This window comes from Osmia bicornis, chromosome 6 (assembly GCF_907164935.1).
Source record: "Osmia bicornis bicornis chromosome 6, iOsmBic2.1, whole genome shotgun sequence".
NCBI lineage: Eukaryota > Metazoa > Arthropoda > Insecta > Hymenoptera > Megachilidae > Osmia > Osmia bicornis.
This window is the reverse complement of record NC_060221.1, coordinates 5,147,543-5,161,463: the sequence shown is the minus strand read 5'-3', so window position 1 is coordinate 5,161,463 and position 13,921 is coordinate 5,147,543. Positions and strand designations below refer to the sequence as shown.

At 35.5% G+C, this 13,921-nt stretch overlaps 3 protein-coding genes across 6 annotated transcripts in view; 1 reads left to right on the top strand and 2 right to left on the bottom strand.

Annotated features, from left to right (window-relative positions):
* LOC114878262 (tyrosine-protein kinase Src64B) overlaps window positions 1-6,976 on the bottom strand; it is a 37,264-nt gene extending 30,288 nt beyond the window's left edge. For both annotated transcript variants that reach the window (XM_029191854.2, XM_029191855.2), the window contains exon 1: window positions 6,392-6,976. The gene's annotated coding sequence lies outside the window, so the exon portion shown is untranslated. The remainder of the gene's footprint in view (window positions 1-6,391) is intronic.
* A 103-nt stretch (window positions 6,977-7,079) lies between these two features.
* LOC114878265 (ubiquitin-conjugating enzyme E2 variant 2) lies at window positions 7,080-10,095 on the top strand. The gene is made up of 4 exons (XM_029191863.2): window positions 7,080-7,317; window positions 7,748-7,890; window positions 8,201-8,326; window positions 8,393-10,095. The coding sequence occupies exons 1-4, from the start codon at window positions 7,293-7,295 to the stop codon at window positions 8,531-8,533; spliced, it is 435 nt and encodes a 144-aa protein (XP_029047696.1). The 5' UTR covers window positions 7,080-7,292; the 3' UTR covers window positions 8,534-10,095.
* Window positions 10,096-10,178: 83 nt separating this feature from the next.
* Window positions 10,179-12,738, bottom strand: LOC114878264 (cytochrome c1, heme protein, mitochondrial). Of its 3 annotated transcripts, none has more exons than XM_029191860.2 (9): window positions 12,681-12,738; window positions 12,433-12,550; window positions 11,799-11,849; window positions 11,456-11,604; window positions 11,257-11,389; window positions 11,010-11,174; window positions 10,795-10,908; window positions 10,599-10,733; window positions 10,179-10,515 (listed from the first exon to the last, which is right to left on the bottom strand). In XM_029191860.2, the coding sequence occupies exons 2-9, from the start codon at window positions 12,502-12,504 to the stop codon at window positions 10,405-10,407; spliced, it is 930 nt and encodes a 309-aa protein (XP_029047693.2). In that variant the 5' UTR covers window positions 12,505-12,550; window positions 12,681-12,738; the 3' UTR covers window positions 10,179-10,404. The 3 variants fall into 3 exon arrangements, with proteins under 3 accessions (XP_029047693.2, XP_029047694.2, XP_029047695.2); XM_029191861.2 differs by having other exon boundaries at window positions 12,628-12,710; XM_029191862.2 differs by lacking the exon at window positions 12,681-12,738 and having other exon boundaries at window positions 12,433-12,673.
* Window positions 12,739-13,921: the final 1,183 nt, after the last annotated feature.

The window sequence follows — 13,921 nt, the reverse complement described above, 5'->3', positions numbered from 1 at the left end:
ATCTAATTGGAAGTATCGCGTCGTACCATTATGGAAACGGATCGAGTGCAAATGAAAGCCCCTGTGGATTATACTTGAATATGGGATCCGAAGAGAGTATGCTCGAATAAACGAGCCATTCGCATTGGATCGGATCGGTTCGGATCGACCGCCAACGACAAACGTTATCGTTCTCGCGGACGTTATCGTCGCCTCCCTTTATCGCCTCTGTTCTTCTTAACGCCCGTTCACGCTCTCGGCCCTCGCGAGGACAGCACAATGTGCCAGCAGGATCGTCCACGCGAGAGAGAGAAGAGAAAGCCTCCTCTCGATAATTCAACGGGACAGGGCGAAAAAAATCAATAGTACAACCACCCTAACGGGGGGTCCCCTAACTCTAACCGTGCACACACGGACGAACCGACAGAGAACCACCAACCATTTTCTACCTCGTATACTTAATGAGCATGCCAACCTATTTTGCGTATGTACCTACGAGACTACGATTTAACGCTCAGCGATACGAAACCGGAGGTCAAACGACCCTGTGCCTTGTTTTCAATACCCTCTTTCCCGTCCTGGCGGGGAGGAAGAATGAAATTTTTCAAGATGACTTCGAGTCTGGGAGATAGAACCATTAGAGGTAGATAAGAAATTTAATATTCTTTGGAAATTTTGAATAAGGATTAAATGAAGAATATGTATCCAATTGTTCGAAGGGAACGATAATAATTCCTTGAAAAGTGGTGAGAAACGTTCTCTAGTTTCCCGTCTCAGTAAAAGGCTCCTCCGGCGAATTTTCCAAGTAAACACAGAAAGCGCGAGCTTTTACAGGAACACGGGAAATGAATATCGAGCGACAGGATCGACGTTCCGGGCTAAACTTCACGGCAACAGCCTGTCGCGTTTGCTTCGACGGGAAGCTCAAAGGAATTTCCCGTGCAAATTGTTCCCGTGGTGAAAAGCGAATCAGCAGTGTTCAACGAGTCGAAGGAGCATTATTTCTAACCAGGTGGAAGGAACACAACGGAACACGAATATATGTACGTTCCGAAATTAGCCCGAACTCGGACCCTGTGACTCGCAAACATTCTCTCAGCTGCGTGGCGAGAGTATCGATTAGTGAAAGCGAGAGTAAAGTCGATGCCACGAGGTTTACATGGTATTTTTTTTTTCCTTCTTCGAGAAGGAACCACGCGAACGCACTCTTCTTCGTCGACGAACGCGATGAATCTCGTTAACTATTTCGAGGGTGAGCGGGCCTAAAATAAGGACGGTCTCGAAGGACGCTTCAGAGGGTTCCGTACAACCCCTGGAGACAGGCTACGAGGGAGAAAAGAAGGGCTACGATCGATTTTTCCAGCAGGTTTTTCATCGGCAATCGTCCAGGACGCATCGTTCCACCCGACTACCACCCTCGTTGCATCGGTGAAACGGTTTAATCTTCGAACAGGCTACATCTGTCGCGCGATTCTGCGTTACGTGGATCGTTTAATAATGTAGAAAAAAAAAGGTTCGCGTTGATAGGGAATTACAAATTGGATATTACTTCGCGCGAAACGAATCGATTGCGTTCGATCAATCCTGCGGTGATTAACCCTTTCGCCACGGCCGCCTCTGCTCGGTAACTATAACGTTTTTTCTATCAAATTACCTGACTCGATAAATTTCTTATCCTCTGAAACAGGTATACACGGCGGGATTTTGAAAGTTATCTTCTTAGATAGCTCAACTTCGTATAAATGAACGAACCTAGTCCTCTTTCAATTTCAGTTTTTCACCACTCACTTTATTACGCGAACATCTAGCAGTTAATGGAAATGGAAATTAATTTTCCATTTCTGAAATGAGACGAAGGAACGTAGATACGTAACACTGGTTCAGAAGGAGGAATCGTTTGAACCTTATTGTTACTTTTCAAATCTTTGCAGAAGCAGAATCCTTTTACTTTGAACAAAATTCCGTGAAAGCAAATGAAATTTAAACAAGTTTAAATAAATGATTTAATAAAAAATTCTATAACAAATATTTCAATCGCAAATTTAATTCGCTTTGAAATTCGAAAAATCAATGAAAGAGTAAATAACTCGTGCATTCGTTCTTCGAAATCAAAATAAATTGATGAAATATGTGGTTAGTTTTATTTCAACCATCGAAAGGTACCTTCACCATTGAATATCCAGCCTCAATTTCCAAAATCAACAAGAATTTAGCAGCAAGCCGCAATAGAAAGATTCTAAATCAATACTCTGTGTAACTTTGTTTGAAAAATACCAGGGACGAGCATCGTGACCACGCGAAACACGTGAAATTGGCCGTTTCCGGGTCTTGAAAGTCGTGGCAACCGGGTCGACCAAGTCTCCCAAGGGCACAAAAGACCCTTAGACAGAAAGGAAAACTCGAGGCCGCGTCTCCGCCCTGTAAATCGCGGACTCTCGACGGATAACTGGCAGGAATCCAACGGAAACGTTTCTACGATCCGTGATACCGATCCCGTCTACCGATGCAACAACCATAAATAAAGTTACGAAGCAACAAAAATTGTATTTATAACAGAGTCTCAATGAAATACGAGCTCCATGGTACAACTTCTAGAACAGCAAGAAATTTTGGTTGATTTTGTATAACTTCTGATTCTTGTTAAATCTGTAACACGCTTTCCACGAGATTAAAAGCGTTTCCATGTTTTATGAACGTTGGTAAATAACGACGAATATGTTTTTTTAAAAGTGGTACGAGGAAAAAGATTTTATATTTAAAAAATAGTATAGAGTGGATGATGAAAGTGGGTTTCGGCACAAAGTTGCACCGTTTGATGGCAAAATGCAACGGTAAAAAATTCATTTAATAAAAATAAAATGATTGAAACGTGGAAAACGTGTAGGTAAAGTTTCTTTCAACTTCATTGTAACGAGTGTTTCCTCGAAATTCCGGGCAACAACGAAGCTGAAAGAATAGTTAATTGGGAAAAGCGACGTCGCATAAATTTTTAATAGCGTACACCTCCGGCCAAGCAAGTAGCCCGCCTCGTTGTTACCTGTACACTTTACGAGGTCAGTGATTACATTAATTAGGCGCGACGATGTATTTTCACGAGGAGAACGAGCCTCGAGCGGATTTGATGACGGTAAGGCTCTTTGAGATTGTTTTCGTGGGTACTTAAAAAGTTTTCTTACGCCTACCACCGCTGTCTCTTCGTCGGCCGCATTGTAAAGGGAACAAGACCGAAAGTTTTCTAGATAAAATGGAGCCGGCCAAGCCGGGAAGAATTTCTTTATTACGATTTCTCGAAATACCCTCTCCAGCTTTGCATTCTTTTCGAGCGTGTTTTAAATGCAAAACACTTCTCCCGGAAACGGAGTCTCGACGCCCGTTAACGGGGATTTTATGCTATCTCTCGCTGCCCCACGATTATCCTGACAATTTTCCAAAATTTATTTTCACGTTTCAATTTTTCAAACTCCAATCCAACATAAAATAATCAAACAAATTATATTCTTTTAAAAATTCTAATAACACAAACCGCGATATTCCTTGTTCAAATTATCAGAAATAATCTAGAGTGATTCATAGATCTCTCTAAACGTATCAAGGCATTAAATTTGATTCAGTTTTACTGGCAATTTTTTCCAACATCTAACTATGCAACGAAGAATTTCAAACGTTAGATGTCTAACACCGATATCGAGGTAGAAATATTTTTTAAATTCGTTGAAAAAATTGGAGGATATTTCTTGCAAATGGTTTATTGAAATCAATCGATACCATATCGTTTATACGTGTACGATCGCGTTACGACTAATAGACTCTGCTTCCAAAAGTGAAAGTATCATTGCATTTCACAATGCCTGACTGGTTTTGCTACTCCAAAAATAAAAAGTTTCTTTTGTAACGTTGCTGATACGTACTCAAGGATTTAACGATGTTATCCAAGAAAATTAATCAATTTCATGCTTAATCAATACATGGAGTTAGAAATGGCTACGGATAGAGGATTAAGATTCGAAATTTGAAACAGATCCGCGTTACGGAATTCCATTAAAGCGTTATTTCATCTCTAAGCTGCTTCTAATGCCACGTTTGACGCAAGTCTATCCAGAACACAGACACATCCAGTAGTATTTAAAGACACATTGACGCACACGGTTTCGTATCTTTGAAACGTCGTCGGTGGGCGGAGGATGCTAAGTGTCCGGAAGACAGAAAATGGTTTTCGGCACCTACTTTTAATACATTAACATTTCTTCCTTGTTCTTCGTAATTTTTTTTTCTCTCCTTACGCCCGTGTGAACACCTGAAATCGTACGTACGTGCATACAAACAGGCTCCTCTACCTTTCTTCCTTTTTTTCCCCGCTCATTTTCTAAAGCGTGTCGTTGTCTGTTTCACGAGACACAATACACAGACTGTTCGGTGAATCTCACAAAGATAAAACAACCTCTTGAACCACCGCTTATCGCGTCGCATCCAAAGACGCCTTAACACACGCGGTTACACGCGCCTGCTCGTTTTCTCGTTTTGTTTGATGAAACGATAAAAAAAATGAGGGAGAAAGACGCCCCCGTTAAATTTCGAAGCAACGTGAATCCTTTATTGTCAGAAACACGCTGCGGTTTCAATGACCTTAATCGTGAACGGTAACGAAACTGATTATGCCGAGATGGAATACGCTGCGAGTATCGTTGTTCCGTTTTAATATTTCGATTAGCCTATTTTCTCACTTTTACACCGCGATATTTTAAAATTGTGAAACTTGGAGTTGCTGCTTTCCTACGATAAAAGGTTACCTGGGTTCGTATGAGCCATCCTGTATTATTGAAACACCCTGTACAATCGCGAGCTCGAATGTTCCCTGGCATTAAATGTTATCGAACGTGAACGATAACGGCCAATCCACGTTGCAAAGTGGGCGCGTGCGGTGAAAGCTCGCGAACGCAATGTCGCGCGCGCGTGCCGGGGTCACCACGCAACGAGAGATTTACAATTAAAGAAAGCCAGGACGATGGTACGCGTTATGGCGCGCCATCATTTTTCCCCTCTTTCCTGCCTCCTGCACGCCCAGACGATACGATACAATCGAATATTACCGATGTTAATCGCGCTCCTAAGTAACGGTATACACCTGAACCGAAGCTGACGATTGTTCGGTGTAACTCGAACGAAAGGAATTCGTTTATTGTTCTTTTACTTTCCTCCTCATTGCCTGCCCTTCATTTTCCTGAGAAAATAACGAGATAACGCATGGTCACCAATATTTGATCATATAGATAAAAAGTAGTCCCGATTAGTCATATTTATTCCGTGAAGAAGAGTAATTGGATTAATCACCGGTTCATGAAATTTTCTAAGTATTTTTGTTTTTTACTAAAAAGGTATTTAATACATATTTATATTACAAAGATTTTTTAAATGACAGAAATATTGTCTAAGATAAAATATTACGTAAAATACAGCTTAAATTGATAAAAAGAAACTTGTTTCGTTTATCTGAAACATTCAAAATTAGCAGCGACGCGAGACTATCGAAACTCGATCGTAGTTGCATTGATAGCGATTATCGTTTCGTTCGATTCTCGCGGACGTTTACGGCTGCCTTCATAATTTGACCAGTAGGACGTCCGTAAGTACTAATACGATAATAGTGTTGCGTTTACGAATGATTTATTTAAAATGCATGCTGTTAAACATGTTAAACATTTTCACATGTTTTTATCAACACGTAATGTGTACAGTGAACGATTCTGGTGTTTATTTTATGCTTTGATAAAAAGAAAGTTTGACAGCTGCTTTGGGTGCTTTAAAAGCGAATGTTTCAAGGCGCCACCTTTACGCATTTGCGATAAAAAGAAGATAGAAACAATTTTTATATTGCTGTATATTGTAATAATCTGTGGTTTGAGAAAAAAGTATAAAATAATGATAGTGCGTACTTTATTTAGGAATCAATTTTATTATCATAAAATACCAGAAACTGATATACGTGCAATTAATCGTTGTAAACAAATACTATTCAATTGCACGATAGCATAGTGAAGCAATGAAACATTTAACTCTATGTGAAGTAAGTATTTTTTTAACAAAACACATTTATTTCGAGTTAAATTTACCGATACATTTTGTTTACTACTTTTTCCTCAACAATTTTTTAAGTGACACAAACTTCGTTTAAAACAAATAATTATATAAAATACGGCTCAAACTGACACAGAAAAATTGATTTTATTTGTATAAAACATCATTTTTGCAACTATTTCGAAATTAGCAACAATGCGCAGCTAAAGGTCAATGGCGTTCGTTTGTTTATTATGGTGAGCACCCCGATAGGTGTATCTGTTCGCATGTCAAACAGTATGCACGGCTCTCAGGGCAGCCCCTTTATGTATGAAAAATACAAATTCTTTTTTTCACATACCTGTCTTGTAGCAGGATTCCCGGTGTTCTTCGAGTAATCCGCGTTCAGGAGAGTATTCAATTAATCGTACAGCACATTTTAACACACGCCGGAACACACTGTGCGCAGCAAGAGTCAACGAATGCACCACGAGCGAACTGACAGTTACCACGGGCTGTTCATTATTGGAAAATCAGTCTTGCGGGCTGCTCTTGCGCAGCCGGTCTGACACTACCAACTTCCTCCCTACTACTGTCCGCCGCCATTTGTACCAACTTTCCTTCGTTCTAATATTCGTGTTATTCATGACAGTATCGAAAACATAAAGAACTCCATTCTAACATAAAAGGTTCAATACATATTCAGTTGTAAATACCACAAATAAAATGAACCCACAATTAACATTATTGATTTACAGGATTCGATATTTTAAAATAACATATTTATAATACTTGCGCGAAATACTTTTTTTTGTTTCAAAAACCTTATTTTTTTCACAACATTGAAAATCCATATTAAAATAATTGAAATTTATATAAAAGAATTCACAATTCTCATAGTTATAGCCGCAAATCTGATGAAAATGTAAAATATCAATTTATAAAGACTACAAGCTTATTTATTTAACATTTTTAAAACAGCAGCTGGTAGCTACAAGATTAGAAACGCACGATGCAGTAAACCCGTCTAGAAAGCAAGTAGTTTGTGGAAACAGACAACCTCACGGAGGTTGGCTGAATTTTCGCAAAGTGAATTTCACTTGAATATTAGATATTATTTTCCGTCTCCCAGCTGTAGGTGATGAAAGTTTCGCGTTATAGTTAAGTCGCATATTCTGAAGTGGATTAGTTTGAGGTATATTATTTGGTGTTATTCGGTATTCTTTAGAAAAATATACAGCGTATCATAAAAATAAGATATCATGGCGGTACCCACTACCGGTGTAGGTAAGTATTTTATATCTGTTTTATGGATAAAAGATACGAACAACAAATAGACTTTCCAGAAATTAAAAAGTTTTACGGAACATTTAAAACGAATCGTATATAAAATTTCATGATAAAAATTATCTTCACAAAATTCCTGGTCGAAATGCAAGATGTATCCTATCATTTTCTAATAAGTTATCATACACAGTAAACGTATTTAAAACTGATGGTTAATTTGTCAACTTTTAAAATATATTATTGATATTTTGCTCTTATCTTGTAACTAATTAATATGAATCTAAGAGGAAATTATAAAAATAATAACGAATGGCAGGTTATACTTTATCCTAAAGTATATAGTCATAACCTGTACTCCCTATATCTTTTTTGATTAATCACATGTTATTTGCAGTTTTATAGATGGTAACTGCAATTTTATATTTTTTAGTTGTGCCTCGAAATTTCCGTTTATTAGAGGAATTAGAACAAGGTCAGAAAGGTGTAGGAGATGGTACAATCAGTTGGGGCTTGGAAAACGATGATGACATGACTCTTACACATTGGACTGGAATGATAATTGGACCACCTAGAGTAATTTTCTAATTTTTAATTGTATTTAAATTTATTGATTTAACATTCCAATTTAATGTGCCAATTAGATTGTTTATATTTTTGTATTATAATTACTGATATTTATATATTAATCTTTATGTGATTTGATATTGTATAAATTTAAATAAAAGTAGAATGAGTTATAGTTATGTGTATGGAAATTGAAACAATATAAATAATATTTATAATCTTGGTCATTAACAGCAGGAACAGAATATTAAAATATTAGGTGCTTACAAATATTATTAGTAAGTAAACAAATTACTTGAACATTATATAATATTTTTAGACACCATATGAAAATAGGATGTACAGTTTGAAAATTGATTGTGGCCAGAGATATCCAGATGATGCACCAAATGTAAGATTTTTAAGCAGGATTAATATGAATTGTATCAATAGTACTACTGGAGCAGTAAGTATCTAGTTTCTTTTAAGTTAATAATAAGGGAACAAACATTTTATGTATCAAACTCTGCAGGTTGATAACCGTAGTGTACCAGTACTTGCAAAGTGGCAACGAGAATACACAATTAAGACAGTTCTTCAAGAGCTACGTCGCTTGATGACATTGAAGGAAAATATGAAATTGTCTCAGCCTCCAGAGGGTAGTACCTTTTAGCCTAACCACATCTAAACACAACACCTCTTCCTTTTTGTGGTAGCATGGGGCGAGATCCAATGAAGGTACCAAACAATATTAAATGGGTGCCGAATAAAGACATATAATAAGAAATAACACCTGTGTAAAAAGAAAAGAAGGTGATGATGACTATGAAAGTTGAATCAGTGTTTTCAATTTACAGAAATATTTACTTACAAAATTCATAAAGTATATTATTATCTATCATTTTTTTATTTTAGAGCACATTTCATATATTATATATATATATATATAAAATTATTATTTTAATTTTAATATCTTATTTAAAAATATGCACTCACATTTAATTAAGAAAATACTGTTTCAGCTTTTTAAGTTAATACAATCTAAAGCAAAAGTCATATTTTGATTCTTAAAACTGGAAACACAGACTGTGTAATAAAATTAATAATCAGTAAGAACAACTTATGCCTTCAAAGTTTTTTAAATGAAAAACAAAAAACGCCTGAATAAGTAAATTAGTAAACATTTCAGTTTGTGCATAAGTGCCATTTCATAATCTGTGGAGGTGTCTCAGTAATTACTATTGTAGACCATTCTAAATTTTAATAATTTATATCTTTGTGTGCTCATTTTTATCAAGTCTTACTTTACATTATCTCTGTTAGTTGTTATTAAGATTTTAGCAAACAGGTTGTTGAGATCAATCTTTGATGTAATAATGTGCCTTTTTGTGCAAGTAGCATAAAAGTGAGCATGTATCGAGCGTGTTTGGTTGAGACATCATCCAAGAACGGCCTCTTATTCTATATATATATGAAAAAAAAGAATAGAGTTATGTTACAATTGAATCGTACCAAGTAGTAATTTGATTTATAATAACATATATGGTAAATGGTATAGTGTTGCATCAACGGGTACATCAATATATGAAGCATTAGATTACATCTTCAGTTCTCCATTCCACTATTTATGTACTAGAAATATATTTTAAGTTTATTTGGTCATTATAGTGCAGGTAATAGTACATATGTATTATTTACTCTTCAATTTAAGCTTCATAATTGATGTATTAATGAAGTCATACTTAATTTTTAATAAACATCCAAAGTACCATAAATAGCTTTGCAATCATTAGGGAATGAGGTCTGTTAGGCTAGTGCAATTCTTTCGTGAATTGCCACTAACTATACTTTTCTCATTAAGTTGTATACAGAGTGGAAACTTTTCACAATTATGTTACATTATAGAAAAAGAAATATAACCGTAAATTATTTCAAACATAATATAATTTCTTGAAATTTTGTCATTCAAACTGTAGTGATATTTGTCCTTATTTTTAAAGTAAATCCAAACCAAAGTACGAGATTTTTAACACATTTTCACATTTATCATATAATATTATAAAATTCTCAACTACCTGAAATATTATACATACCTGTTCATCAGCTTAGCACTTCAGTATTACACTATAAATCATGTAATAGTGTAATCTAATTCATATTACTAAAAATATTAAATAATTATTATTCCATGTCGATGAAGTCAAGCTTGAAAAAATAAACAAATTTCTTTAGAAATTATCTTTATATTATTACTCGCTACTCCTTGTAATGTTAATATTTTGGGAAACTTTTTTTCTTCACAATGAATATACAATTAATTGAGTTTAACAATTTATTTAAACCAGACGACGATGTCATTGGTTGTAGTTATATGTACAAGGCGAATGATGTGTTTAGAGAATGTCTATCAGTTTGCGTGCAATTACGCTTTGAAAATGCCGCAACTTCCAAACAAAGTAAAAAACTACATTCCAATGTAAGAGCCTAACATCGTCAAATCACTTTCTTTGAGCTAATCGCTGAAGTAATTGTACGTAGAAAGGTTTACTGCTTTTTCGTTGGCGTGAAAAGTAGTTTGGTATGTTTTATAGTTGTCCACTTCTGTCTCTTCCAATAGTATGCTAACATTGTTAGTGTCGAGAAGATAATCATAGCCTGTAAAAAATAATAACGATATAAGATTAATTATAATTACATACATTTAAAAAAGTATGTTTCTAAGAATAATAAATAATTACCTTAATAGTTAATCGCTTTCTTTCATCAAATTCAGAATTTGATGTCCACATAAGGAATGTGGTAATATCTTTTGCTATTTGAGAAGCAGTTGCTGGAGTACCATCTTCAAATTCTAAGACTTCGTCGAAAATGACCTAGAATATTTATATAAATCAGAAATCAGATCAGAATATTTTATTAACTACATCAACTTACTTGTGCCATGCCAATAGCTCCACCAGGGAAATAAGGATTGAAATATTGTCCTTCTCCTATTTGAACTCCGGCTGGTGCATCACAGTATCCAGTTAATAATGAAAATATGTAATTCTAAAATGTAAAATATATTTCAATTTAAAAAAAAAATTAGTTTCTTTAACTAATACTTTTTTTCTACGAAATATTAAATAACACATGATATTAGAATTTACCTCTCCATTGTGCCTTGCATTAAGAATGAAGGATAAATCGGGTGGGGCAGAACCATTATTGGCTGCCCTTGCAGCTTCCTCATTTGGATATGGGGATGGAATATAATCAGATAATTTGCCAGAGCGCATAAAATAAGCTCCTGTATCATCAGGACCATCTTGTACCTACATTCACATAATTTTTTTAAAACATTTTTTAAACATTTTACTTCGCGTTATTTGACCTTAATTTTTTGTAAATATTTACCTGAATTTCTTCTGCAATAGCTTTGGCTTCATCTTCGGTATGTGTAACACCAACAAGTTCTCTATAAGCTACATATTTCAAGCCATGACAGGCTGAGCATACATTTTTATATACTTCCCAACCTCGTCGCATACTAAATAATGAAACATAATACATGTATAATTATTTATTATATCATTTCTATTATGCTTTTAATTACCTCTTATGATCTAATGAATTAAACAGTCCATAGAAGTCCCACTTAAAAGTAGGTGCATGTGCTATTAAATCTGAAGCTGTTACAGAACGATCCAAAGCATAGATTAATGCACTGATACCACCTGCAGTAACTCCCAGACATGTTAATAACTGTAATTGTTTAAATTATATAAAACTTTAGTCTTACAAATATCATATAGTAACATAATACTTAAAATAACTCAAACTTACAATTAATGTGCATATATATATACATGTATTTAATAAGAAATAAGCTTTATTGGTTGCACATTAGGAATAGGATTGGGAAGGACATCTTCAATTCATTAGAAAAATACACATACCACTTTTCTACCCTTAGACCATTGGTTTGCGGTAGAAAAATTATGCACCTGCTAAATAAAAATTCAAATATTAGATAACATGAAATATAAAGCATCAGTTTATTTTAAATTGTATCAATAAAGTTGATTAAATCTAATACATTCACTACAATGACAGATGTAATTATTTTTTAGTGTTGAAATAACCAGTTTATTTGAAAGCATAAAATATTAACAATTATTTTATATTAATTCTATCATTATCTTTAAAAATTATGAACACTCCCAGTTATAAATTTGGTATTTTACTTTTATCCACATAGATCTCATATTTGCTTGACCATGGCAGCATCACAATTTTCTGTCCTGATAACTATTACATAACATGAAATAAAATGTCTTCAAATTCTGATTTAATTTACTGTTTTGTTATACCATATATCTAATTTGATTAGAGACAATAACAGATTATATAAAATTAAACTATCTTTGGGAAAAAATGTCATAGCAGCCGACAAGTTCAGTAGTTCAGCAAGAACATTACATTAACTTTAAAACATCAATATTATGAATTTAAGATCTCGACAAAGAATACTATTCTTGTAACAGACAATTTGATATATTTATAAATGAATTATATGTTTAAAATACATACCTGATTGAATAATGTTCCATAATTTGATTTTAAAAAACCAGATTTACAAACTCGACCCAATGAAGCCGCCATGTTGGCCGAAGGTGTAATGTATAATGACTATTAGTCAGTTGCACGCCTATACAATAAATTTTTAAGCAATATTGAAACAATTACTATTTATATTAATTAAATTTTTCTATTCATTATATGTACATTTTTATGGCACAAGATCCTAAGGAGGTAAGACTAGGAGAACGAGTACTTACACAACTTTCAAGTCTCTAAGTCTACAGTGACTCCAGATCCAACAAAACTGGACATGCCTTTGTTTTCGAGTGGTTATCATTTTAGGGGTTCCAGACACCCCAAGGCCAGTTTCATTTACAGGTACAGAACACAGTCGGTATAACAATCTTGCTTAAACAAGCCCTCTTTTACCGCACCTCGCACAGACTACTGAAAAGACACAATTTTAACTCCCTCTGACCCTTATTTTATCCTTCTTTATGGGCAAACCCACGTTTCCTAATTATTTATTATTTTATTTCTCTCCACGGGCTTCGCAGAAACCACCCTTTCCAGTTATTTATTATCCTTTTCCTCTTTATCGACCATGGCTTCCCTTCGCAGTTACATATCTTCCCATTCTTTACATTCTTTACATCGGCCACGCCGATATTACCCCTGTAGCACTTCATCCCTCACATCACTGCCTTCCTTACATCTCCGTTGCCCCTATATCCCTGCAACCCTTATAATAAATATATTATAAATATAATAATACATTATAAAAACTGATCCCAGTAAAGGTAAGTACAGGTAAGTAAAGGTAAGTATAGGAAAGTATAGGTAAGTAAAGGTAAGTAAAGGTAAGTAAAGGTAAGTAAAGGTAAGTAAAGTCTAGCGAGGCCCGATCCCGATCTCGCGGGCGACCTTTTCCAATTTGCAACATTGTCGTGAACACCGAATCGCGACCTCACGTTTTGCAACATTGTTGGGTACGCGGCAAGCACTTGCCTCACAGAATTTTTCGCATCTTGTGAGGCATTTGATCTTTCGGGCGCGACAATGTTGCAAAGCGTGAGGCCGCGAACGCGGAATCGCGGCCTCACGGTTTGCAACATTGTTGGGCGCGCGGCAAGCACTTGCCTCACAGGATTTTTTGCATCTTGTGAGGCATTTGATCTTTCGGGCGCGACAATGTTGCAAAGCGTGAGGCCGCGAACACCGAATCGCGGCCTCACGGTTTGCAACATTGTTGGGCGCGCGGCAAGCACTTGCCTCACAGGATTTTTCGCATCTTGTGAGGCATTTGATCTTTCGGGGGCGACAATGTTGCAAAACGCGAGGCCGTGATCGCGCATTTTGCAACATTGTTGCTGTCTCGCGTGAAGCGACGATCTCTGGGTACTTACCTTTACTTACCTTTACTCGAATCATTGGATGTGAATATTTTTTTTTTTTTTCTTTTAACGTGGGGAAATCTTACATAAGACCCCCCACCGTC

Excerpts from the sequence above, each read along its gene's own strand:
- LOC114878265 (XM_029191863.2), top strand. The coding sequence starts at position 7,293 with ATGGCGGTACCCACTACCGGTGTAG. Across the intron at positions 7,891-8,200 it reads TGATAATTGGACCACCTAGA|ACACCATATGAAAATAGGAT; the intron begins GTAATTTTCTAA and ends TAATATTTTTAG. Across the intron at positions 8,327-8,392 it reads TCAATAGTACTACTGGAGCA|GTTGATAACCGTAGTGTACC; the intron begins GTAAGTATCTAG and ends CAAACTCTGCAG.
- LOC114878264 (XM_029191860.2), bottom strand. The coding sequence starts at position 12,504 with ATGGCGGCTTCATTGGGTCGAGTTTGTAAATCTGGTTTTTTAAAATCA. Across the intron at positions 11,175-11,256 it reads CTATTGCAGAAGAAATTCAG|GTACAAGATGGTCCTGATGA; the intron begins GTAAATATTTAC and ends ATGTGAATGTAG. Across the intron at positions 10,734-10,794 it reads GAGCTATTGGCATGGCACAA|GTCATTTTCGACGAAGTCTT; the intron begins GTAAGTTGATGT and ends TAAATATTCTAG.